The 27,051-nt window shown below is 52.0% G+C and overlaps 1 protein-coding gene across 2 annotated transcripts in view; it reads left to right on the forward strand.

The window, feature by feature from the left end:
• PNKD (PNKD metallo-beta-lactamase domain containing) overlaps positions 1-23,076 on the forward strand; it is a 58,487-nt gene extending 35,411 nt beyond the window's left edge. Inside the window, exons 1-9 of one of the 2 annotated variants that reach the window (XM_081050743.1) lie at positions 2,791-3,261; positions 16,422-16,537; positions 16,673-16,785; positions 17,418-17,476; positions 18,207-18,299; positions 18,654-18,817; positions 19,530-19,616; positions 20,362-20,477; positions 20,712-23,076. In XM_081050743.1, coding sequence (XP_080906869.1) covers positions 3,101-3,261; positions 16,422-16,537; positions 16,673-16,785; positions 17,418-17,476; positions 18,207-18,299; positions 18,654-18,817; positions 19,530-19,616; positions 20,362-20,477; positions 20,712-20,885 — 1,083 coding nt within the window. In that variant the 5' untranslated portion in view covers positions 2,791-3,100 and the 3' untranslated portion in view covers positions 20,886-23,076. Of the gene's footprint in view, positions 1-2,790; positions 3,262-16,421; positions 16,538-16,672; positions 16,786-17,417; positions 17,477-18,206; positions 18,300-18,653; positions 18,818-19,529; positions 19,617-20,361; positions 20,478-20,711 lie in introns of those variants that run through there. The other variant, XM_081050742.1, reaches the window with a different exon arrangement.
• Positions 23,077-27,051: the final 3,975 nt, after the last annotated feature.

Here is a 27,051-nt window from a genome sequence, read left to right on the forward strand (position 1 = left end):
CTGGCCAGAACCGCACGATAACCAGTCACCTGACCAAGGTTATTAATGGCCTCTCCCTAAGAGAGTTGGGAAGGCAAACCTTAGTCTTGGCAGTATCCCCGCAAGCTACTCAGAGCAGGAGGTCGTGGACAGACCCGGAGTGTATGGGTCCTCAGACTTGCCTCTCCTGCAGCCTTCCGTAATGCTATGAAATACCGGCAGCCACCAGGCTTGTTCTGACTCCCTGTTCATGAGAGGTTGAGTCAAAGAACTGAGGAAAGATAGTTCCAAGTGGAGGGAGCATGAGCAAAGTCCTGAGGAGGGAATGAGCTTGGCACATTTGAGGAATAGTGTGGCTGGTTCGTGGTGACAAGGAGCAAGAATGGCATCTGATGAGGTGGAAGACACAGGCTTGGTCCCATCAAGCAGGGGCCCAGCTTGGAGTGAGACATTCCAAAGAATAGTTGTGAGTATTTAGAATGTGTCAGACACTGACGATTCAAAGATGAAAAAATTAAATCACAGTCCTTACTCTAAAGGAAGACAATAAAGTCTTCCAGACTCTGGACTCTCAGATAAACATGAAAACAAGAAAAATATAGCATGGGGGGGGGTTGCATTGAATGATGGAAGTATTGTACTGTATGTACAAGACCTAGAATTGCCCAAGGGGGGAACATGCTTGAGCCCATGCTGGGATGGAAATGTTCAAGAAAAGCTTTCTCGAAGAGAGCACATCTGATCTGAGTCTTTGGGGGAACAGAGGATGAATGGCACTGCAGAAGGCACAGCGTGTGCAAAGTCCTGAGGCTGTGAAACACTGTCAGAGGTTCAAGGGAAATACAAGTCTTTCAGTAGTATAAGGCACAAAGTGCGGAAGGGGGTGAATCATGAGGCATCAGTCTGGTGGGCACAGAAGATTCTCTGGGGACAGAGGTGAAACTAAAGCAGATTTTGGAGCCGATGTTGGAAGTCTTCCAGAACAGCGCAGGGGAGGGAGGATGGCTTCCTGAGCCTGCATGAGTCCCCTAAGACACCCATCCTCACTTCTTATCCCCAGCTCTGCCTTGGCTCCAAGTATTTCATAAAATGCATCTTAGATTGGTGTCTATAATCTTGTCAATGTGTGTGAGACTTGAGATTAGAATTCAGCCATCTCCGTATTCTCTGCCGGTTCAGGTCTGAGCCTGTGATTCCTGTTTCAGATGACATAGACTGTTTTAATTTCTCAATACAATGCCTGGCACAGTCTTCCCTGCAGAAAGGTGTGTACACAATGACTTTTGATGAGGCATAATTCTTCCCTTTGTATATATAGACAGACACTTAGAGACATATGAATTCCCTTGGCCTTCAAGGACCTTCTGCAAATTAGTTTGTCTGTCTTCTCCCCCCGACCCCCCATGCCTCCTCTGTAGCACACACAGGTGGGAAACTAATGGAAGGGATTTAATTCCGTTCTGTCTGACACTTTTTTTTATTAGTTTCAGGTGTACAAAGCAACATAATAGTAAGACATTTATACCCCTCACAAAGTGATACCTCCCTGCCATCTACTACCCCTCTTACACCGTATGTAACTGTTACAATTGATACTTATTTATTGAGAGCCTTTTATGTGCCAGGCACCTAGAAGAAGCTGAATTGTGGGAGAGGAGACAAGGAGGGAGCAGGCCATAGGCTCTGGCTCTCCAGATGTATCCACATAAGAGAAACTTCATGTCTGGGGTTTCTGAATGAAACCCAGGATTAGATGTTGGGATTATAATTCAGTTTGGGGATAATTTAATCCATCTGTTGGGTTTTTGGGGGATGGGGATGGGGTGGGGAATGAGGGACAAGGATCCTATACTTCTATACTCTCCACTGTGGGGATTTAGATCCACCTATCTAATCAGAGTACATCAGGGGCAGAGACAAAATGTGTGATTTCGGGGTCAGTTTCTTTCAGGTCAGAGCACAGGTCACAGGGAAGAAGATGAGCACCACTTCACCTGTTTCCCTCAAACCATCTCCCAATGGGAGAGAGAGCTAGCTTGACTGCAGCATTTCCTTCCCTTTCTGTGCTGGGTCAGGACTAGAGTTGGAGCCAGGAGCTCCGCCCTAGCTCCTGTTTGCCCAAACTTGTAGATGTCACAACGCCTGTCCTTACATGTATTTCCATCCTACCAACCTTGACAACTTCTGGAAGGCAGAAGCAGGGATTGGATGGTGGGTAGTGATGTGGAAAGCCCACTGCGCTCCGGAGTCGGAACATTTTGGTCCTAGTTCTGTCTCTGCCACCCATTCCTGCATAACCTTGGTAGTCACTTCCTCTGAGCCTCCGTGGTCTCTTATTCTTCAGGGTGTGGTTTACATGTCAAGGAACTCTTCCCCCATCTAAATTGGTCCTCTGCCCTCTATATCATTGCTCCCGATCACACACATGTGTATGTATGTATATATAACATGTACATATGTGTGTATACACATACATACACAATTATGTTTGTTTGCTTATTCGGTTGGTTTCTCTGCTGGATTCTAGATTGTAGGCTCTAAGAATGCTGAGACGTGTCTTTGGCTTGCGTCTTCAGAGCCTAGCACAGCGCCTAGCACATAGGAGGACACAGAAAAGTGATTCAGTGAATGAATAAATGAATGAATGACCGCTGACTCACACGAGCTCTCAGGTTCCTTCCAGCTGAAAAAGTTTGTCTAAGGTTTCCCGCCAAGAGGACCATTCCAGGGCCTCCCCCAGAGTCCCCCCTAGAGGGGGAAGGAGGGAGGGTTTGGGGGTTGGACTCAAGTCTTGGTCGCCCTGCAGAACGCGGGAGATTGCAGACAGGGATTAGCGCGGGTCGGTGGCCCGCTGGGTCCCCGCCTCCGGCCGAGCGGGGGCGGGGCCAGGCCTCCTCCCCGGTGGCATCCGTGCAGTGAGCAGGGACCGGGAGGCGGGGGGCGGATTCCAACGCGAGTCAATGGCGGGGCGGGGCCCTAACGCCCCCGACAGCCCCCAGCCTGCGGGCGCAGGGGGCGGGGCCCCACACTCGGTTTTCCAGCTTGGGGGCCTGGGCCGTGCCGTTGCCTAGCAACGCCCCGCCCCGCCCCCCACGGGCCGCTGCGGGCGCCTGCCCCCAGCATGGCCTGGCAGAGCTGGCCGCCCGCGTGCCTGTGGGTCGCCAGCTGCGGGCTGCTGCTGCTTGTGCTCGCCTTGCTCCTGAGCCCCCGCAGCTGCCGAGCGCGGCGGACCCTCCGCGGCCTATTCATGGCGCGCAGCAAGCGGCTGCTCTTCCGAATCGGGTGAGTGCGGGGCTCCGAGGCGACGCGGGGCTTGGAAGGCGGGCACGCTGGGAAAGGGGACTGAGAGGCGGCGGCTGGGGGAGCTTGGGGGTCAGCACCGGGTAAGGACGGGAGGCTCCGGGTCCGGAGAAGAGCGGTCGGAGAGGCGGGCTGGAGAACCCACTGACGTGGGGGGCAGAGAAGGGGCCGGGGTGGGGGTGTTGGAAAATTGGTAGGGGCTGGGAAAAGAGGATTGGAGGGGCCGGCGAGGGTGGCCAGAAATGGGACGTGAGAGATATCTGGAGAAAAGAGCCAGATGAGGGGCCGGAGACAGGGGAGCTGGAAAAGGAGGACAGCTGCAGTATCCCGGTGGAGAAGGCCCCCGGAGGGCAGGTGCAGGAGAGACGGAATGCTGCAGACCGTCTAAGTGTCATTTGAAGCTGCCACCTCCTTCCACGTGTCCCTGTTCCTCTCCCCATCGCCCACCTCCCCACTACACCATGGAAGCTCCTCTTTCCAGTGAGAGTCCCAACCCTGTGACCAGTCTGTCCCCTTCCTATCTCGGCTCGCTTGTGAAGCTGTGAAATCCGACCCTACTCACGCTGCTTGACTTATTGAGGTTCACTGACCGCCAAGGACTTTTTCCTGTCCAGCCCCCCTTCCCTCCAATCCTCATTCTTCCCTTCCCCCTTCTTTGCCCCGTCCTGGGCCCGGCAAGGGCAGGTCACTAGCTCTGTTCTACCCGGAGACACTGAGAGGCAGGGAAGGAGCCCCAAGAAGGCTTCCTAGGGCCTCTGTCCCCTTCTCATTCCCAGCAGAGCCCGGAGGTAGGACCTCAAGCCCCAAATGAAGGACAGTGGTGTTGGGCATGGGAGCTGTGGGGGCCCTGGCCACAGGCCAGGTTCAGGGGGAAGACCTCAGCTTGGGAATTTCCTGAGCTTCTGAGAAGATATTGTACAATTCACCCCTCCTCCCCAGACCTCCCCAGATATTCCAGATATTTCAGCCCTAGGATTTACTTCACATACAGTCTAAGAAGTATATAAGAGATATAAGGGGCGAGTGGGGGAAAAGTGGAAAAACATGGGGGGGGCAGCGAGTCTTGTGTATGTGCCTTTTGGGCATTCACATCTCTAAAAGACCAAACATTGGTCACGTTCTCAAAAATGTTTCCACCAACTCACCACTGCTCTGCAAGTAGCATTAAAATAATGAGATTTATAAGCATTTTGAATACCTTCATATTTACGATTAAAAAAAAACATTTCTCCCCACTAAATTTCTGGGGATTTTACATCTCTGTGTGGGGGAGGATTTTAAAATCGACTTCTAGCTTTCAAAATTGGTAACATTGAAGTCATACAAACGGCCTGAAGAAGTAGGAAATAGAAGTTTCCACAAGGAACTAGAATCAGAAGTCCCGAGATCAGAATTCCCAAGTTCACCATCTCAGAATCCTGAGGGTTTGGGCATTCCTAGAACATGGGATCTGGGAGTTTCCCAATCCCCAAACTTGGAATTCTCAGAGAGCTTCTTTGGAATTCAGTATTCCTGTGGGCTTTCCTGTGTCTGCATTTCAAGTTTGCCTTGGAATCCACTCCCCAAATTTGTAGAACAGAAGGGTGTGCCTGGAGTCAGAGTTCCAGAACCTGCCCCTCCATGGTCTGGGAAACAATCAGTCCCGTCCCTTGGGGGAGCCACAGGGGGTGTCAGCAGGAAACAGGCTAGGGGAAATAGGCAGGTGTTGATGCTGTGGGGGTGCCTTCAGGAAGGATGGAGAGGGAGGGAGTGGGATGGGACAGGACATGATGGGGAGGGGCAGAGGGCATGGGCACACTGCACCCTAAACGTGTGCCTGCGAGGACCACAAATAGAGTCATCTATTGGGGGCTAGACAGCAGACAGTGGAAATAGTGAGTGACGCCTGAGAGCAGAGTGATGGTTAATGTTATCATTAATGACAATAATCACTGGTGTTTGACAATTTTATAAAAGGCTTTCCTCAAACATAACCACAGTTGTCTTGGGATGGGGAAAACTGAGCACAGTGGAGGGTGGATCTGGGCTAACCTGAGGTAGACACATGTATTTGGGACTCTGCCGGGCCTGGAAGACAGTGTGTGTATTAGTTAAGCACATAGCTTGAGGGGTCAGATAAATCTGCTTTTGAATCCTATTAATAGCTTTATTGCTTAATAGCCATGTAACCTCAGACAAATAACTCAGCCTTTCTGTGCCTCAGTTATTTGCATCTGTAAAATGGGCATAGTCATAGTGCCTACCGCCTAGAGCTCCTGTGAGGATAAAATTAAATTGTGCATCTACATGCACAAGGTCGGGTTCATAGTAAGTGCTCAGCAAATGTTAGCAAATGCTCATTCTGTATCATGGGGATGGGTGGGGAGAAGGTACTTGGCACCTGCAGGTTCTTTCTGGAGCTTCCTTACACACTTGTACTGTCTTCCAAGCACATCTTGCCCACCCAGCCATCAGGAAATCCCTCATTCCTTTATTTATTCAGTGAACCCCAGCTGCCCTGGGTCAGGATTGTGGGATCGAAGATGTGAGCAGAGACTGGTAGCTATTCTCAAGGAGTCAGGGGCAGGAGCCTGTGAACAGGGACCCTTGTCATGCCTTGTCAGGACATGACAAGTTCCTCAGGAGTGATAGGGTACGCCTGAGAAGGCTGGGATCAGGAATGTGGGCTCTCTGATGTGTGCCCCATCCCACCCCCACCTCATGCCTCAGTTTCTCTTTTGTCCCTTTGCCTTCTCAGCAGTAGTTGATAGGAGTTTGAAGAACAGGGCCCTGAGCAGAGCATCTGTCTGCAAAGCAGGGGTGAATGGGGAACAAGACTGGGCTCGTGCAGGGCTGGGGATGTCTGCAGAGCTGAGAAAGTGGATGGCGCCAGTCTTTGGAGCTGGACAGTTTTAGCTGATAAAGCCCTCCCTCCCTCCCTGACCAAGCGCCCTCTCCGTTTCTGGGCATAGAGGATCTTTCTTCACCCTCCTGATCCAAGTAAAACCAACAGTCCCTGAGACAAACCTTGGTTGCCCCACTTCTGCAAGAGGAAGCCCCATCTCTGGGGCCAGTGAGGCCCACTGGCTTGACTTCAATGGGTGGCAAGAGTCCTGAGCTGAGGGCCCTTGGCTGCATGACCCACCTGCTTGTGTCCTGAATTAAGTCTGGGTAGAGGCAGTGGGCAGGGCCATCCACAACACAGCCTGTAGGAGGGGAGCAGGGTCCTTTTCCTTTCTATAGGCCCTAGGGACCTTGGAGAGCTGCAGCCCCACCATCCACAGTGGCCCCTCTGCTCTCCCCTGACCCAGCTTCCCCTCTGCTGCCGGGTTAGTCTCCAAACCATGGCTCTGGGCGGTGGCCCTTCCCCCAAGCCACACTACCTACAAAATGAAGTCCACAACCCTCACCTAGGCCTTTGGAGCCCTCCCACACCCCCTCCAGATCTGCCCAATTCTTTCTCCAGGCTTTGTCTGAGAGCCTGTCAGGCCTTCCTTCCTCTGTACATCTCTACCTGTCAAATTTAGTTGCATCCTGAAAGCTCACCTTCAAAATATATCCCAAATCTGAACACTTATCCCCACCTCCACTGCTCTCACCCTGGGCCGAGGCACCGTCGTCATCTCACATCTGGCCTCCTAAAGTGACTCTTTCCTTTGGCCTTGTACCTCCACCCAGAATGAAACTGTTACACTTTAATTCAGAAACAGGTCAGTCCTCTGCTCAGACCCTGGCTCCAGGCCTTCCTCACCTATTCCGCCCTTCACCTTGCTCCTTCTGCCTGCGTCACCCAGACCCGTGTCCTCTTCCTCAGACACTCCCAGGCAGCCTCACTTCCGAGCCCTTCTGCTGATGATCTCTCCCACTAGAACCTTCTCTGAGGTGGCCACATGGTTGTTGCCTCCCCTCCTTCAGGCCTCTGCTCAAATTTCATCTGATTAGAGAGGCCTGCCCTGACTACCCCATAGAAAACTAGCAACACCCCCACCGCTGCACCCTCTACTGCCGCGACCCGGCTTTATTATTCTCCATAGTACGCGTCACCGTATGTCCACAGGTCTGATTCCCCCACACCCGACACTTGACTCCACAGGCCGGGCCCAGGGAGCAGGACTGGATCAAGAGGGCCTGGGGTAAGGGTGGGTGGGGGGAGCCAAACCAAACAGACCAAAACCAAACAAAACCCAGGGGCTTTGGATGGACAGGTGGCCTGGGATTGTGGGCAGACAGAACTAGTCCAGGCCTCCCGGCCAGGACTGAGATACCATGGACAGGCCACCGGCAGTGACGGTGCCCCTGGCCCTCCCCAAGAGCCCTCAGCAGCAGCTCCTGCTCCCTCTGGGAAAGACGGGCAAAATCTGGAGAGGGCTTCAAATTCTGTGGAAGACCGTAACTGGGATGAGCATGGAGACGGTGGTCACGGGCCCCTTGACCTCCTGGGCTGGCCTGGGTTTTGACCATGTGCAGCACTGCCCCTCTCCTGGGCATGGGGAAGTAACTGCCCAGCCCATCCCCCAGGACTGTTGGCAGCTTCTGAAAAGGCTCACCCTTTTTAGCTGTCTCATTATCTTCTTCAGTTTCCTCCGTTTTGGGAACGCACAAAACCTTGAACTGCTCTCTTTGTCCCTGAGGGATCTTGGAGCAGGTCCTCGCTCCCCAGAACTCTGTGCCCTGGTGGCCCTCGGAGTCCCTCAGCCCTAAGATAGCCATTTCCGGGTTTGGTTTCATAAAGAATGCCCCGTGGCTGGTCAGATGCAAAGCCTTCATTGTATGTTCTTGTTTGTTCCTGCACTAGGTATTCATAGGTCTGATTTCCCCACTGAACTCCCACAGGCCTGGCTCAGGAAGCAAGACTGGATCAAGAGGGCCTGGGATTGGGGTGAGGGAGAGTGGGGGAAGCCAAAAGAAACAAACCCAAACCAAATGAAACCCAGGGGCCTGGGGCCTGGGGAGCATGAGAGGAGAAGCCCAAAGCACCCCTTAACCAGAGGCCTCACCTACCTGGCTTGCCTGTTGGGTCCTGGTGGAGTTTGGGGCCCATCAGGATTCGGGTCATTTAGGGAGTACCAGAGGGAGGGAGGGGTGACCCTGGCAATAGGGGCTTTCTAGGTCATTCTGTTGGATGCAGAGCTCCCCTTTATGTTGCTCCCTTTCTGTCCCAGGCTGGTCTGAGGCTGGGGCACAGGGGCTAGTTGGAACAGACACTTGAAAGCTCTCAGGCCTCTCTCTGGGCTGCCCAGGATGGTGAGACTGCCCTTTAGGGAAGAGGGGAAGAAGGGCATCATTGTATGTTTTCCACTGTGTGCCAGAGGGAAGAGGTTAGGGGGGTGGGGCTGTGTCTCACTGCCCCCAGATGTCCCACCAGCCTCCCCTGGGGCTGGAGGTTCTGACTCAGATATCAGAGAAGCCACGCTCTGGTTCAGTGAGGCGAGGAGCGAAAGGTGCACCCGTGACCTCTCACTGGGGTGCTTGGTGGTGTGTCTGCAGCCCGAACCCCTCAGGAAGGGCCCCTCAGAACAGCTGCAGGGCTCGACCAATCCCCAGCCTAACCCTGCACAGTGGTTTTTCTGTCTCCCACTGGGTCCCAGAGGACCAATTAGGAAACTTCTTGGTGAGGTGATTGTGGGTAGTTCCAGGCCCCAGAAATGCTGAATTAGAATCTAGGAAGGGGGCCAAATGAGGCAAAGGTCAGAATCTTCCTGTTTAACCAGCACCCCGGGATCATTGTGATGCAGGCGGCCCAAGGCCTAGATCGCAAACTTCTGGTCATGCCGGGGGTCCCATGGCAGAGAGTTTGAATCCCATACCTGGCCCTGGAGTGGCCCTGTCATCTTGTGAGTCACGTGAGCTTGGTGGGCTTTGCTTGCTTTCAGCAACAGGAAAAAGGAAACTGGGCCCATTCCATGGGGCAGTGCCTTCCCAGTGGGGTGGGGGCTAGGAGATAGGCAAGGTAAGGTCCTTCCCAGAGACTCCTTCACCTTTACATTTTCCCAGCTAGAGTCTGTCGTTCCTTTGAATTTTTATGAGTTTACTTGAGCCAAACGGATCTCAAGTGCTCTGAAGGGTCTGTTATTCTTTTTTCCTAAATTGTCTTCTGCATTTGGCTCAGATGCTCCCCAGGGAACCATCAACCCATTTATATGTCCAGGATTAGGAATCACACACAGATTTGAAAGGGACCTTCGGGATCCAGGTCAGGGTGCCTTACCCAAGGTTCATGGAGTCCCTAACACCGCTGTTACGGCAAAATGCTGCATATGTACTGAGGTGGTCCCGGGAGAGGGGTCACAGGTTCACCTGATTCTCAAAGCTCGGTGTGTCAAAGAGGCCCAAGCTAGCACCCCAGGGGCCCCAGAATCCCGGTCTTGGGCTGTGTGTCTGGTCACTGTAACCCCTGGTTTATCATTTTTCTCAGCAAACACTGTCAGAGGAGTTGGGTCTGCCCCAAAATAGTTCGGGCTCATTCATCTCATCTTAGCCCCTCATTTGGGGCTTAGGGGGTATTTTAGGGGTTGGGAGTATGGATTCCCTGGTCAGGCTGCCAGGGTGAATTTCTGCCCCACCACCCACTGCTCTGTGGTCCTGAGCAAATCCCTTCCCTCTTCTCTGGGCTTCACTGTCCTCCCTGCCTGGTCTGTAAAGTGGAAGAAATGATACCTGCCTCTGGGTTGTTTGGAGGATGATGGGAGGTAATTGATAGGAGGCAGTTAGCTCAAGGCTGCTCACAAGTGGGGTCTAGGAAAGCTTGGAAAAAGTCGCTGTTATTAAAGATAAGCCAGTGAGGGCCGACCCAGTGGCTCAGGCGGTGTGAGCTCCTAACTCGGAAGGCTGCCGGTTCGATTCCCACATGGGCCAGTGGGCTCTCAACCACAAGGTTGCCAGTTCAATTTCTCGAGTCCCTCAAGGGATGGTGGGCTGTGCCCCCTGCAACTAGCAATGGCAACTGGACCTGGAGCTGAGCTGCGCCCTCGGCAACTTGAAGCTGAACGGCATCCTCTAAAACTAAGATTGAAAGGACAACAACTTGACTTGGAAAAAAGTCCTGGAAGTACACACTGTTCCCCAATAAAGTCCTGTTCCCCTTCCCCAATAAAATCTTTAAAAAAAAAAAAAAAAAAAAAAGATGAGCCAGTGAGCTTTGGACAGGTGCCCTACCCTGGGTGGGCAGAGCCAGGACTGTGGACCTGTCTACAGACCCCCTGTCTCATGCTCCTTCAGCTCCTCCACTTCAGGGGCTCTGGGTCTGGGGAAGTTGCGATTTTGTGCCCCAGTGGCTCAACCCCACCCATGCCCCTGCGGTTGGGTGATCTGCTTAGCAGAGTACACTTTTTGCTTAGGTGTATGGGTGCAGCAGGGAGAGGGAGGAACTTGGAAGCAGTGGGTGAGGAGGGGAGAGGAGAGCAGGGGCAGAGGTGGCTGTTATTCTACTTGAGCTCTGGACACCCCCGCTGGGCTTCACAGGGTCCACAGCCTGGCATGAGGCCAGTTGCAGGGTTTGCCGAGTGACAGTCCACTTTCTGTGCCTGGTAGCTTCACACATGCATGCCTGGCCCTCCCTGGCTTTTTCTGGTCACTAAACATTTGTGAGTATAGCTTCTGTACTGTGCTCGTGCTGGGAGCCACTGGGAGCAGGCCGGGTCTCCAGCCGGGTCTTCTGCCCACTGCATGCTCCTGATTAGCGCACTGGTAGACGTCGATAAGGCCCTGCCTCTGAGGGGCTCACAGAGGCTCATCCCTCCTCGTGGAGGGGTGGGGAGAGACTGAGTGCTCCAGATGGAGCAGGGGAAGGAGACTTCCTGCTGGGGTAATGGGGAGATGAGCCTTTGAGCTGATCCCTGAAGGCGGTTTAGGATTCCAGTAAGTAGAGGAGACCTGGAGGGTATTCTAGGCCAGAAACCTGCAGGAGGATGGTAGTTTTGAAATTTTAATGAGTTATTTCAGGCATTCAAAAGAGAGTAGATTACAATCTCTGCACCACCCAGCTCAGGAAAATATTACAGACTCTGTGAAGCCCCTGTGCCCACCTCTCTGGCCCACCTCCTCCCTGCCCCTGAGGGGACCCTGCATGACCCTCTTTCCCTTAGCTGCCTTGATTCTTTTACTGATATGCATACGTCTGTGTCCCTAAGCAATGTAGATGATGGTTTTGCATGCTTTGGCATGTTAAATAAATATTGTGAGATTGTTTTCTCTGCAGTATGTCTGTTAGCTTGATGTTACGTTTGAGCTTTGTGCATGCTGAGACCTGGTGGCCTAGATCATTCGTTTTCCTGGCTGTGTAGTTTCCCATGGTCTAAATATGTCACTGCTTATTTGTGCTGTTGGTGGACATTCGGGGGTTTTGCTTGCTCACTCTCAAGAGCACAGGGTCTTCACCGCGCCATGTAGAGGGGACGAGGAGGAAGACTTGCTTCCATCCCAGGTCAGAGAGCCTGATTGGGAGTCACACATTCTCCTGTCAGCAGCAGGGAGCTGCTGAAGGCTTTTGAGCAGGAGCGGGGCTCAGTCAACAGCAGTGCTTTAGGAACTTAAATTTTTGTCAGCGGCTCACAGTTTGGATTGAAGGCAGAGAGCTGGGGAAAGGAGGCTGTCATAAGGGTCAATTTAAGAGCTTCTAGGGCCTGTTCCTGGGTGAGCCCAGGTGGTGGGGGGTAGAAGGCAAACTTGAGGGGGATGCTGCTTAGGTCACATATGCCAGGGAAAAGGTTAAATCAGAGCTCAAGCCGTGTAACTGGGAGGATGACAGGGCCTTTCCCAGAAAGAGAGGCAGCAGGCGGAAGAGCTGACACGCATGGTTTTGGACCTTGGTGATTGTGACACTGGCAGTGTGCAGGCAGATGAAGGAGGAGCCAGAGCTTAGAGACTCGAGAATTGTGTGGAAGCCACTGTCAGGGAAGGCCTGGGTCCGAGAGCCTGGAGTGAGTATCCCAGTGTCAGTAGGTCCTCAGGCCCCTCCCTCCCTCCGTAGCCTCAGGCCTACCTTCCCCTGCTCTGAACTGTGATCCAGATGTTAGACTCACCAGGGCCACCCCATCCCTCTCCCCAAAGCCAGCGAAGCACAGGTCTGGCATCCATCCCCAACTTTCTCCATCTCCCACACCTGGTCATCTCTGCTACCTAGGGACTCAGTTTCCCCTGCCACCTTCCACTCTACTCCCTTTCACTGCACCCTCTAAGAGCAGCCAAGTGAGCTCTTTAAAAGCCGCCAGCAATTTTCCACCGCTGCTCCATGGCCTGGCCTCTGCCCCCCTTGCTGACCTCTGATGCTCTCTGCCCCTCTGGCCCTGCCCAGGCCTCCTGGAAACTCCTAGAACATGTCCACTCCTGCCTGCCCCTGGGACTTGGTGCTGCACCCCCCAGGCATCTGCACTGCTAGCTCCCTCTTTCCATTCCCAGCTCAAAGGTTGTCCTCAGAGAAGAGGCCTTCCCTGACCACACTGCCCACAGTAAGACCTCTTCCCTTCCTACTACTCCCCTCCATCACCAGCTGTAGTGAAATGCTTGTTTGCTGATAGATCTGTTTTCCGGTTTGGTCTGTTGGCCACTCCACTCATCACGCTGCTACACCCAGCTGCCTTGGTCTCTGTGGTCTGCACCCTGTCCGGCATGTGCAGTAAATATTTGCTGAATAAAGCAAATGAAAGAGAGGGGCCTTGTTTACTGCAACTTCTTAGCGCACAGCCCTTGCTCTCGCAGATCTTGGTCTTCATTGGTGGACAAAGTACTTGTAATGAACATCCAAGAAGAGAAGACGGGGAGCATTTATCAGCTCCCCCCGGATGTGGCCAGCCATGCGCTAGCAGCTGCGAGGGGCATCTAGCTAACTGTGGGAAGGAAACAACAGTTGCTCAGCACTTTCCACTGCCAGGCCCTTGACTAAGTATTACCATTTGTTATCTTGTTTTGTGTCGCTTAGCCTGTACACAGTCCCGCAGGGGTAAGTCCTGGTATCGCCATTTTATAGATGAGGAATCTGACCTGAGTCCAAAGATTGGCCCAAGCTCTCAGGGATAGGAGGGCCCAGTCATGACTGGAACCCAGAGCTCTCCATTAGCAGAGGCCCTGGACTTTCCATAAGCCTCAGTAGGAAGAAATGAAGTCCGGAGCAGGACTCCAGGCATGGATGCAATGTGGTGTCGGGGCACAGAGGAAAGGATGATTTTAAAAATTTGTCTATTTATTCTTTTTTGTCCTTTCATTTTGAAATCATTTCAGACCTGCAAAAATAGTACACAGAATTCCCATATACCCCTCACCCAGTGTTCCCAAATATTAACGTCTTTCATAACCACGGACCGTTATCAAACGCAGGAAATTAACATCAATGCAAATTATGAACGACTCTCCAGACCTTGCTGGAATTTCACCAATGGTCCCACTAGCGTTCTTCTTCTGGTCTAGAGTCCAATCCAGAATATTAGGTTGTTCCAACCAATCCCCTCTGGTTGACATCTCTGTCGTGCCAACCCTCTGTTATAACAACAGCACAGCAGAGAATCAGCAACTCCCACCAGCTCACTCCCTCTCTCCCTTGGGGGTTCTGCACCTCCCTTTTGTCCAGTTTTTGATGAGCTTTCCCCAGAGTCTCACATGACCTGTCCCCTTACTTCTTGGAAAGTCACCTCCAGAGAGGCCTTCCTTGACCACGATATCTCATAGCAGCTCCCGTCATCATCCTCTGTCCTTTGGCTGCCTTTTGTTTTGTCATCTTTACTTGACAATTTGTTTACTGTCCTGTCTGCCCCGCTAGACTATAACCTGACTCTGCCTTACTCACTATGTGCCCAGAGCTGGCTGATAGCAAGGCCTCACTAAATATCACTGAATGAATGGAAGTATGAAGTGGCTGAAACTGATTTCAAAAGAAAAGAAAAGGCCTGTAAAAAATGGACATAAAGACGCAAAGAATGGCAAAACCCCTCCATAGTGTGTTGAAATTCCCGATCGGTACAAATGCATGGGGACACAAAGTGGGGGTTGCAATGATTAAACTTTAGTTAAATCATTTCTACCAAATTGTCATGGAAACGTGCTTGGTTTTGATCCCAGAACCAACTCCCCTGTATCCCACCTCCCCACCCCAACATAGACACAGTAAATCCCTAAGTCGATTTAGGGTCTGTCACCTACCCCTCCCCCACCTTGATTTTTCTGTCTCTGGTTTGATCAGGCAGAATCCCTCTGCCTTTTCTGACTGACTTGCTGTGTAACCGTAAGCACCAACTGCCCCATCCCTACCCCTGCTCACTTTCCCTTCTGAGAGCTCAGGGCCTGAGACAGCTCCTTGCCAATGCTGACAGGGTTAGCTACATACTTTGTAGGGCCCAAAGTAAAATGAAAGTTTGAGCATCTTGTTCAAGAATATGCCACTCGGGGCAGCCGGGTGGCTCAGTTGGTTAGAGCACAGTGCTCATAACACCAACATCGTGGTTCGATTCCCACATGGACCAGTGAACTGCGCCCTCCTCGAATAAATTGAAAACAACGACTTGATTTAGAGCTGATGGGTCCTGGAAAAACGTACTGTTCCTTGACATTCCCCAATAAAAATTTTTAAAAAATAGTGCCACGCAAGGTACTAAAATATAAAGCTTTTCCTTTCTTCTACGGTCTCTCTTTTAACTTGCCATGATGTTTTAAATTTGCTATTTAATGTCATTCCAAGTAAATAAAAATTAAAAACCTAAATTATTAGCATGAATTTTGCCATTTTTATATTGTGCAATGCCAGTTTTAAATGCAAATGTGTAAGAACATTTGACTCGTATGGAATCACTGAAACTACATTAATTCACATTTCTTAGCTTGTACAGGGATATGTGTTCTTACCAGAGCCCTGGAAAGACTGCACAAAACTACCTCAATTGTTTTTATTTCGCGTCTTGACACACTCGCATTCTACCTGCTCTCTCTACCTTCACACTCTACCTTCAGCTTAGTGATGAGCAAGGAAGGATTGAAAGGAAGAAGACAGACTGGTCACCCCCTTTCCCTTTCCTTCCGTAGTGTCATTTGCAGCATACAGGTCTGATTGTACAGGGAAGTAACGAGTAAGAAAGGATGTGGTAGGGTACCTTGGTCATTTGTGTTTCTTAGAACACCACTGCTTTCTTTATGCCTTCGAAGCAAATTCTGGTTTGAACGGAAAGTGTGGCCCCACAGGCCAGTCCGTGCCCCCCTTACTCAGTCGTAGATGGATACTCTCCTTGTATCACTTGGAGTCTTGTTGAATTCCCACACATGGTAGGTCCACCAGAATTCTGTGCTCGTGGTGGCATTGCGAACGTGTTTTGTGTATGGGGTGGTAAGGAACAGGACATTACACGTACTGCCAGAGTGCATGTTCTATTGTCCCATCAGACTTCACTTACAAGACACAGGTCAAAGGTAAAATCATTAAGGATTTCAAGAGGGCAACAGCAGGGCATTAAACCAAGCATGGAGCCCTGTGTGACCACACAGGTCACATCCCTGTGAAGCTGGCCCTGCCTGCTGGCATTTTGTACTTGGAGGACTCTGTCACTCGCAAGTCCCCTCCATTCTGTTTGCTGCCTTTTCACTGTGTAGCCAGGGGATGGCCGGGAGTGACCTGAGGAGGGAGGGAGTGCGGTGAGCCCATCTAGCCTTACTTCTCCCAGCTTCCTCCACTGAACAGCCCAGTAGAACTTTCTAGTTTCCCCCAAACGAGCCCTGTTGTCTGCGATTAGAGTTTCCTATTATCGGTTCCTCTACCACAATGGTTCTCAAAGTTGTGGTTCCTGGGGCACCTGTGCTTGTTAGAAATGCAAATCTCCACGCCCCCACCCCAGACCTGCTGAGTCAGGTAGGGCCAAGGAGTCTGGTTCAACATTCTCCGGCATATTGTGAGGTAACAGTGCTCGTCCAGAAATATATTCTCACCTAATTCCTCTACCCCTTTTACCAAATAAACCCCTCACCCTCCTGAGTCTTTTCTGTGAATGCCTCACCTCGCCGCTGATGGGCTATGAGCTGGGGGGTTTGTCTGTCTCCTCCAGCTTGTCCTGAATACTGAGCAGGGCACACAGTAGGCATACAGTACGTGATGGTACCCTCAGGGGTGGCCAAGGGAGTGGAGACCTGGGGCCTGGTCATCGCAGAGGATCCAGGGCACGGGGGCTGAGCACAGACATCCCACCCTGCAGGTACAGCCTGTACACCCGCACCTGGCTTGGGTACCTCTTCTACCGCCAGCAGCTGCGCAGGGCTCGGAATCGCTACCCCAAAGGCCACTCCAGAACCCAGCCCCGCCTCTTCAACGGTGAGCTCTGGCTCCCCTGGCCAGCATCAGCCCCAGCTGTGCCCACCCACCCTCCCTGCCTGTTCCCTGTCACATGCCCCCTACTGCTGGGCTCCCTGCCTGTCAGCCCGCCCACAGCCCATCTCTGTCCCCCAGGTGTGAAGGTGCTCCCCATCCCCGTTCTCTCGGACAACTACAGCTACCTCATCATCGACACCCAGGCCCGGCTGGCTGTGGCTGTGGACCCTTCCGACCCTCAGGCCGTGCAGGTGAGGGGAGGGGTACCTGGGGTCACCTTGGGGATTGGCAGCTTCCCCTCACTAGAGAGGGGCTGGCCCTGGTCCCTCTGCCAGTGGGGCGTGCCCCCTCCACATGCACTCACGCAGACCCAGACGAGCACATAGCCCCGCAGCCATAGCCTTGGGGAGGTCGGTGTCCAGGGCATGGCTGGAGGAAGGGGGTGGGCAGCAGTGGGGGCACCAGAGCCAGAGAGAGAATGATGCTGACCCAAGACCATGGGTCTAGTGGGTTTCCTGTCTCTCACTCTCTGTGGCCCCCTTTCTGACCCTCTTCTCTCCTCACCTCTGTCTGTCAGTATCTGGGACTCTCCATCTTTTCCTCTCATTTTTTATTTCTGTGTGTGCATATGTCTGTGTGTCTGCCCCTCCACAAGTCCCCCTCTCCCTCTCCTGCACCTTCCTGCCTCTCCCATGTGCCCATGCTGGGTCTCGGCTCTCCCCACTCTTTCTCCAGCCATCTACACCAACCCCCTTCTCATTCTCTGGCTGCATCCCCTCCCCCTCTCTCCCTCCCACTTTTCCTCTCCTCTCCACCCAGCACCCACACCCGTGTGTCTGTCTCCTGCATCCTGTTCCTGTCTCAGACCTCTTCTCTCCCCCAGGCTTCTATTGAAAAGGAGGGCGTTACCTTGGTTGCCATTCTCTGCACCCACAAGCACTGGTAAGGGGCTGGGGTGGGGGGGGTCTGGATGCAGACGGTTTTCCCTGGCTGACCCTTGACCCTGCTGGGCTTGCCAGGACAGGCTGGGCTGGGGGTCAAGAAGTTAGGATGTGGGACAGCACCTTCATGGCATATTGGGGCACCGCAGAGAGGGAAGGGAAGGGGCGAGTATGCCACTGTGCCACTTACCAGGCCCCTGAAGCCCCAGAAGAAGGCAGGGCAGGGCAGGGCAGGTATTTATTTTTTATTTTTTTATTTTCTGAGCGTGTATTAGATGCCTACTGTGTACTAAACATGGACAAACCTTATGATCTCTTCCCTTAAGGAGATTTTAGTCTAACAGGGGAGACAGCTCTGCATGAAAGTATCCAATGACTAACGATGACAACTATGGCAGTTGGCATAGGATATAGGGGGTAGGGGGCCCCAGGTGGGGCATAACCAGATCCACTTGGAGGATTAGAGGCTGATGACCCTTGGGCTGAGAAAGTCTGTAAAGATCAGCTGGCATTGGCCAAGTGATGGGGGGGAGGGGTGGCAAGTAGTGGGGACAACATTCTGGGCAGAGGAACAGTTTGAGCAAAGGCCTAGAGGTGTGGACAGCTTGGCTCAGCCTAGAAGCCAGGGGCCCCAGGGCTCAAAGGCCTGGAGATGCCACAGGGAGGAGGGAGGCGAGGAAGCCCGGGACAGTTGTGCCTCAAAGCCCCTACCCATCTCTGCCATCCTACAGGGACCACAGTGGAGGGAACCGTGACCTCAGCCGGCGGCACCAGGACTGCCGGGTGTACGGGAGCCCTCAGGACGGCATCCCCCACCTTACCCAGTAAGTCCCTGACCCAGGAGGGGGGTGGCCCTTCCATGGGCCCTTTCCTTCACCCTCTATCCTTCAGCTGAGTATTTCAGGGGTATCGGCAGTTGAATCTTGGCCGATGCCCTTCATGGCCCTTAGAGAGCAGATTGCAGCCTATTTGAAAACTGGCACTGCTCACCCCCCACTGCTTCAGCCATGGCCCCCAAAACATGAAGAGGGGAGATGTGAAGCCCTGGGCAGTGGCCCTTTCTGTCTGGTGTGGAAGCCTTGACTCCCGTGAATCACCCGGCGCTTGGGGCCGAGGGTTGGGTGGGAGCGGAATGGCATAAGCTCTAATACCTTCTCCCCCATTGCCTTGCTCCTCAGTCCCCTGTGTCATCAAGAAGTGGTTAGCGTGGGACGGCTTCAGATCCGGGCTCTGGCCACCCCTGGCCACACGCAAGGCCATCTGGTCTACCTGCTGGACGGGGAGCCCTACAAGGGTCCCTCCTGCCTCTTCTCAGGGGACCTGCTCTTCCTCTCCGGCTGTGGTGAGTTTCCCCAAAGCGCAGAGGGAGGAGGGGGGACAGAAGGGAGGAAGAGAGGCCAGGGCAGGGGCCCAAGGACAGCCACAGTGCCATGCAGTGCAGTAAAGTATTGATTTTAGCACAGATGTTGTCTCGGCAGTTACTCCAATTAAGGGTAACAGTTACTATGTTACCCCAGTTTTTAAAAAAACACCCTCACAACTTCCCACAGGGGATGGACAGGATGAGGCGATGCTGTAACTGAGCACAGACCTTGCAGGGCATTTGTTTCCACTGGGTGAGGCCTGGTTCTCTGATACAGTGACTGGCGTCTAGGTTACAACAACTTGAGAGCCCTGAGTGAGAGGATGACGCTATGGTTGTGGGGTCACAAATCCCAGGCTGCAGCGAGCCCCACAGGGCAGCACAGGACATGAGGGAAGTGCTATGGGGGAAAGAGCAGCCGACATGCCTGCACTTGGGGGCATGAGTACGCCGCCTGAAGGCTGGGCAGCCCCTTTCCATCCATGTGTCAGTACGTGTGAAGGAGGCCTCAGGTGGGCTTGGGTGGGGGTGAATATTGGCCCAGCTCCCGGTGGGAAGGAAGGAGTAGATGCCCAGGAGGTGGGCGTGTCAGGGGCATGGTTGAGGGCGGGTGGCCAGCCCACGCTGCTCCCCACCCTGCTTCGGTACCTTGTACCAGGCTATGTTTTCCTTGCACCCCTGACTCCACCAGGACGGACCTTTGAGGGCACCGCAGAGACCATGCTGAGTTCACTGGACACTGTGCTGGGGCTGGGGGACGACACTCTGCTGTGGCCGGGTGAGGTGCCCCCACTTCTCCTCCAGGCCCCTCATCCCCATAGGGTCCCCAAAGTCCCAGTTCCTGGCCCAGAGGTAACACAGCTCCACTTCTGGTGGTTCCAGGAGCGCACTCTAACAGTGAGGGCAGAGCTCTCTTCTTTTTGGGGCGCTGACTCTGTGAATCCTCTGCTTAGCCAGAGCCTAGAACGGAAGAGGGCGTTTGCTTCTCAGGGAGAAGGCAGTAAATCGGTCTGCATGTATCCATCGCATGCGTCCACGTCCATATGGACATGCACTGCACGTCTCTAGTTTCTAAAACAGTCGGGCTTAACCTAGTATCTTAGTTAAGCCTCGGAGCAGAAATTCATCCATTCGTACTTTCTGGAGCCCCTAACATGTACCAGGCTCTGTTCCAGGGACACATCCTTGTTCTGATGGCATTATTGTTTTCTCCGCTTGCCAAAGAAACCTGTGGCTCAGAGAGGTGCCATGACTTGACCGAGGTCACGCACTGGGCAGAGGCACAGTGGGGCTAGAACGCAGGGCTTCAGGCTGCAGGTCCGGCGGTTTCCCCTTGAACTGGTTCTGCCTCCTCACTCGTGGCTGACTTGTGCCCACCTGTGGAGGAGCAGCTCCATGAGACTGGGGTGTTCCTGGAAGTGCTACCCCTCCTCCCTGATTGTCAGTCCCCACAGGCCTGGGGGCAGGGAGGACGTTTTTCTGACCACACACCAATCTCTCTCTGCCCGCATGGCCGTCCCTAGGTCATGAGTATGCCGAAGAGAACCTGGGCTTTGCAGGCGTGGTGGAGCCGGAAAACCTGGCCCGGGAGAGGAAGATGCAGTGGGTGCAGAGGCAGCGGATGGAGCGCAGGAGCACGGTGCGGGGCTGGGGTCCAGAGCGGCCGGGCGGGCAACCCACCCATGGGTGAAGTCAGTAAATCCGGTCTGCGTGTCTCCATTGCATGTATCCACGTGCTCACACGTGTTTGTTTCATGTGCCTTCAAATGAGAACTCCTGGACCACGGGACAGGGCGGGGGTCAGGGCGGCTTCCCTTGTGGGGCCCATTTTCCAGATTCTCCCCACCAAACCCAGGTGCCTTTCGTCCTCCAGTGCCCATCCACCCTGGGAGAGGAGCGCTCCTACAACCCGTTCCTGAGGACCCACTGCTTGGTGCTGCAGGAGGCCCTGGGGCCAGGCCTAGGCCCCACGGAGGATGATGACTACTCCCGGGCTCAGCTCCTGGAGAAGCTCCGCCGGCTGAAGGACCTGCACAAGAGCAAGTGACGCCCACGCCGGCCCACCTCAGCCCACCCCGTGGTGGGGAGGCCACCCATCACACGCATCCACCATCCCTCCCTTTGCTACACCATCACTTCCATCAGTGCTCATGGTGGGCATCGTTCCCGACACGGTTCAGGAGGAGAGGAGGGACAAGGCCAGGAGACCTGGAGGCCACGAGGAATGGGGCTGCTCCTAGGCTGGGAGACTCCCGGGGGTGAGGCGGAGCTATCCAGGGTAACAGCGAAGGAGAGTCCCCTCCTCCCTTCCCCTGTTCCTGTGATGGCAGTGAGGACATGGCAGCTGCTATTCGCCTCTCCCTCAGGAGGCCTCGCTCTCAGTGTGGCCCCTGAACCCAGGGCAGCAAGAGCCATGAACAGATTGAATCCATCTTTCCCCTGCTCCCATTCAGTGTTGGGAAAGAAACTCAGTCCCCCAAAGTGGTCTGAAGGGAGGTGCCTTGGGAAAGTGGTCACTGAAAGGGGCACCTGTTTACTGAGACACTGCCCCTCCTCGCCCAGTCTCCCCGCCCTGCCCCGCCCCCCACAACAGAGCCATTTCTGAGAAACATGAACGGGCTAGAAGTCTGTCTGGCCAGTCTCTGCCTCAGTGACTCCCCCACAGCCTGGAAGAGGGAGGGTCCTGGTTGCCAAGGAAACCTTGACTTCAGACTGAGGAGACAGCTGAGACTTCTGGGACTGCAGCCCAACCGTCACGTATGTCATACAGGCTCCCTGCACAGCTGGCCTGGTCCTGCCTGCTGGCCTCTGCCCCTGCCCTGGGCCAACAGGGCCCCACACTACCAGGGGAGAGAGAGCCATTGTCTGCCAGGCCACTGTGGTTTTCTCATTATGGCCCATATTCTTAGGCACTTCTGCCCTTCTCTGACACTTGCTTTAGCCTCAACCCCTTTCGTCATTAACGACATTCATCTGGCCCCTTGCAGTTTGCCAAGAGCACTCCGTGTCATTTCTCATTTGATCCTTGGCCCCATCCTGGCTGTGGGAAGGGGGTCTGTGCAGCAGAGTTCAGACATCAGAAGCCTGAGAGCAGAGAGCTCTCAAGTGGGTGGCAGTTTCCAGGACCCCAGGCCTGGGCCCTTCCCCTCTGCTCAGTCCTCCCTCAGCTCAGCTTCTCCTCTGGTCTTGGGTCCAGGTCCCTTCGGGGCCAAAGCAAGAAACCCTATGGTCCTTGAGCAGGCATACCTCGGATCAGCCAGGAGCCTTCTCTTCCTTCAAAGAGAAGCTTTCCTTCAGGCTCTGCTCACCTCTGGTGAACCTCCGAGATACTCCCTGCCCTCTGTTTCCCCTCATCATCTGCCTCTGCCCCCCTCTCCAGCCATGGCCTCTGGTACCAACTCTAGCAATACTTCCAGAATAGAGTTCCCCGCCCCCTAAGACATGCAGTTTCTTGCCTCTGTGCCTTCGCTCATGCTGTTTCTTTGGACTGGAATGCCTTTCCCCTGCTCCTCTTGCCTTGTCTGCCTGGCAAACACCTGTTCATCACAATCCCCCTCAAAAGCCCCCCTCCTCCAGGAAGACTCCCCCCCAGGCTACCTCTGCTCTTTGTAAATGCTTCTCTTTGGCACTTGTCACACTGTATTTTACTTGTTTACATGTTTGTCTCCCCTTCCAGACTGTGAACCCTTCAGGGCATGGACTGTATCTTACGCATCTCTGTATTTCTGCGCCTAGCACGGTGCCTGGCACACAGTAGGCGCTCAATAAATGTTGAATGAATGAATGATTTAACCAAGCCTTGATCACTCAGTGGGCTTGTCTTTATTGCTGGTTCCGTTTTCTTGTCTGGGTTACAGGTCTGCCAGCTTGGAGTTACTGCACCCCAAGAGCTTTGGTCAGAAACAACTGTATACCCATATCCTCCCATGGCTTGTGTGCCTTTGTTCAGGGCTTACAATTTGCTTACGTCAGTGTTTTCCAAAGCTTGAGATGCGCAGGTGTACCCTAGCCACAGGGGAGATGCTTTTACACGGTCACAGCACAGCCGTGAATGTGCTTCAAGGACAAGCCGTGACGTCAGCCTCTGTTTAACGCCTCTCTAACAAACTAAGAGCCAGACTCCACTAGCTGGAGACTAACAACATCGTCTTGTTTTCATTGTATTTATCTTTGGGGTCAATATTTGTGACAAATGACAACACTTTTCAATTCATGACTAATTAAAGATATTTATTGACATAAGGAAATAAGAAATAAAGGTGGCTTTTTCCTTTTGCCTCATTGCACCTGAGAGAGCAAGATGGGTCACCAGCGGCTCTACTGGAACCATCCGAGAAAAGCTAACCAGGGTTCTTGCTCTTGCCATGTCTGCTGCAGAGCCTGATTCCAATGTGTGCCACCAGCGTTTCTGCGCAAAGGACACAGGCTTCATTAAGTCGGACTAAGTGAACTTCCTTGAATGGGTCCTTTAAGACGTCTACCTTACTGCAGAAACAATGCTAGTTCTTTATACATAAAATTTTTAAAAGACTTAAAAAAAAAAAAAAAAGAAGTAAAGGTGACCCTCAGCTATGGCAGAAGTCTTGAAGTTGGCTCTGGTATGGATGAAGGCTGAAGCATTGACTTAGCTCCACGTTTCGTTGGAGGCAGTCCAATACATGGTTTTCCGTCCCCTGGCCATACTCTGCCTCCTTCTCAGGCACTCCTCACCTCAAGTCAGGGAACTTGACATTGGCCCTGGCTGTCTTGGATCAGGGGTAGGGGTGGGGGAAGTGGCCGTGGTCCTCACCTACCTGGAGATGGGTGGCTAACTGTGCTCTGTGATTGTCTCTGGGTCGCTGCTGTCTTGAATGGGCAAGCCCCAGGGACAAGTCACTCTGGATATGCCCAGCTTTGAGGGGCATTTGGTGATGGTTCTCTAAAGCTGGTGACACATTTTCCAAGGGCGTTGGGTGACCCTCCCACTGGGGCATCTGTCCTGAAAAAGGGCATATGCTTCTCCCAGAGCTGGCACTGACCAGCAACATCCAGGCCTCTTGTTCCTTGCTTGTAGGACAGCAGATGTCACTAGCTTTAGAGACCTGGCTTCCAGTATCAGTTCTTTCACTCAAGCAAGTCACTTCCCTGACCTCAATTTATTCATCTTCCAACGGAGAAGACAATCTTGAATAAGTCAGAACGCTTTCAGGTGCAAGTGACAAATAATCAGAAGTTTAAACCCAAAGGGAAATTTATCAGCTCATGAAATTGAGAAGTTTGGAATTATGTCATGGTGACTTTAGGCATGAAGATGAACAGGATGTTCGTCATTTAGCTCTGCTTTCTTCCATATTGGTGTCAGGCTTTCTCCTACAGTGGAAAGATCGCTCCTAGAAGTTCCAAGCTACTAGTTCATCAAACTTAGCAGAACCTCCCATAATCCCAGAGAGTGAGTTTCACTGGCCCAGCTTGGGTCATGTGCCCAACCCTGAATCAATCATAGGGGTTAGGTAAATGGACCTCTCTGACTAGCCAGATTAGGTCACATGACCACACCTCCAAGGGCAATGTCAGACTCAACTGAAACACAGTGCACTAAGAGTGGGGAAAGGGTCCTCTAAAGGAATAGGGTCTCTAATACCAGAAATGATACAAGGCAGTAAAATCATACACCTTCACTGACAATTCCACTTACTGGACGCTATTAGAAGAGTCAGATGAAAAAAAGTATATGAAGTCACTTTAGAAAATGCTACATCAGATTTCTAGTGTTATAATTAATTATGGAGAAGAAATGTAGACAGACATATGGCCTCCAAGGTGTAATTTTAATATGTAATTTAAAAAATAACCAGCAAGCAGTTCATTTTTTCTATTGTTTTCCTGAATCACAGGCTGTCTCTCTGGAGGTACAAAAGGAGAAAGGGAGTGTGGGGCAGCCTTAGGCATTCCATGGAAGAACAGAGAATAAGGGAAGTTGTAGACGTGAGCATGTAGGCTTGAAGAGGCCTGTGTGTATATGTGTGTGTTGGGGAAGGCCTTGGCCACAAGTGGAGCCTTCGAAAACGGGTAGGAACCTGCTGGTCATAACCCTGGTCAGTAAACCCTAGGCTCCAGCAAAGTCTGGACAGAGTGGTAGAAAGAAAAAGGACTTGGAGTTGGACTGGTCTGGATACGAATGTGTAGGTTCTGCCTCTGTCCATGGGTGACACCAGACAGGTGACTCATATCCCGGGGTTCATTCCGGAGTGGCTGGGAGAACTGAAGAAGACGCACAGTGAGATGCAGTGACTAGCAGCCTCTCCCTCCTCTTACTGTTATTAATGTCCTTAGGGCTAGTCTGTCAGAGACAATAGAACAAAGTGGTTAAAAACATGGATTTGGAACCAGCCTGTCTGGGTTGGAGTCCACCTATTCCATTTATTAGCTGGGTAACCTTGGGCACGTTACTTAACCTTTCTGTGCTTCAATTTCTCATCTGTCCAAGGCGGATGATGCTAGCACCGCCTCTGAAGCTGATTGTGAGGAATAAATGAGTGACTACTTGCAGAGCTCAGCACATTGTGAGCCCCCTCTACGTTGGTGGTGGTTGTTCAGTAGATGCCCATCCCAGCAGCAGAACGAGTACAGGCTGTCCATGTCACAGGCTCCGAGAGACCAACCTGCCCAACACAGCCGCAAAGCTAATATGTCAACCCACTCTAGACTGTCCTTCCACTGGCCCTAATGAGAGGACAATAACAAATGTCTTTGACAGGACTGGCCGGTTGGCTCAATTGGTTAGAGCGCCATGCTTGTAACACCAGGGTTGCCAGTTCAATCCCCGCATGGGCCAGTGTGAGCTGTGCCCTCTATAACAAGATTGAAACAACTACTTGACTTGGAGCTGACGGGTCCTGGAAAAACTCACTTAAAATAAATAAATAAAAGTTTAAAAAACAAAAACAAATGACCTTGATAGATCTCTTCCAGAGGATTAAAAAACAGACAAACTGCTGTTGATCCTGCTGTGAGCTACTTTGCCAAATTGCTTTCTTCCCCAGCAGCTGGCAGGAAATAGCCAGCACCAAGGGGGAGGAAATGGGGGAGGGATGTGTATGTGAGAGAGCTGAGAACACCAGCTAATGAGGATGGGCAGGTGGGAGTCCCAGGCAGCTGGAGGGGCCTGACCGAGGAGAGGGGAGGGACGGGCAGGGGACAATAGGTAGGGGAACTACAGGGCACCCCTTAAAGTGCATTTAGACCACAATTTGCGTATTTTTATTTTGAACGTTGTCCTAATAATCAAAAAGATGTTGTCAAACTTGATGTAATTTACATATGAAAGGAATAGGGTTTGCTTTTTTAAGATTTTATTTAAATGCTTTATTTTTTTATGAACAACTTTATTGAGATAATTTGCATAACACAACATTCACCCTTTTAAAGTGTCTAATTCAATGGGTTTTAGTATACGCACAGTTTTGCAACCATCACCGCCGTCTAATTTCAGAACATTTTCATCATCCAGGAAAGAAACCCCGTGCCCATTTGATGTCACTCCCTGCCTCCATGCCCCTACTGCACCCCCACACTAGGCAACCACTGATCTACTATCTGTCTCTAGATTTGCCTATTCTGAACGTGTTGTATAAATAGAATCATGCAATATGTGGTCTTTTGTTACTGGACATGTCATATAAATAGAAGCATGCAATATGTGGTCGTGACTGGCTTCTTTCACTCAACATGTTTTTAAGGTTCATTCACACTGTAGCATGTGTCAGTACTTTATTCCTTTATTCCTTCTAATAATATTCCATCGTATTTGTATACCACATTTTGCTTATCCATTCGTCAGTTGATGGATAGTTGGGTTGTTTTCACTTTTCGGCTATTATACATAATGGTGCTATATCTGTGTACGAGTTTTTGTGTACTTAGATGTTTTCGGTTCTCTTGGGTATGTACCTAGGAGTCATAAAGCAACTCCACGTTTAACTTTTTGAGGAACTAACAAACTGCTTTCCAAAGCAGTGGTGAAATTTCCTAATGTTACTGGTGGCTCACATGCAGAGGAAGGCTTGTTCCTCAGAATTCACTTTGGCTTTTAAAAATTAATACTCAATTTCTTAAAATGTTTTAATTTTTAAAACATTTCAAAAACTTTTAAATTCAACTTATAGTCATGTCATTCTTTTTTTTTTAGTCATATCATTCTAATCATAAATCTACTGAGTATTAATAACTTCTAA

Source organism: Rhinolophus hipposideros (assembly GCF_964194185.1).
Source record: "Rhinolophus hipposideros genome assembly, chromosome: 6".
Lineage (NCBI taxonomy): Eukaryota > Metazoa > Chordata > Mammalia > Chiroptera > Rhinolophidae > Rhinolophus > Rhinolophus hipposideros.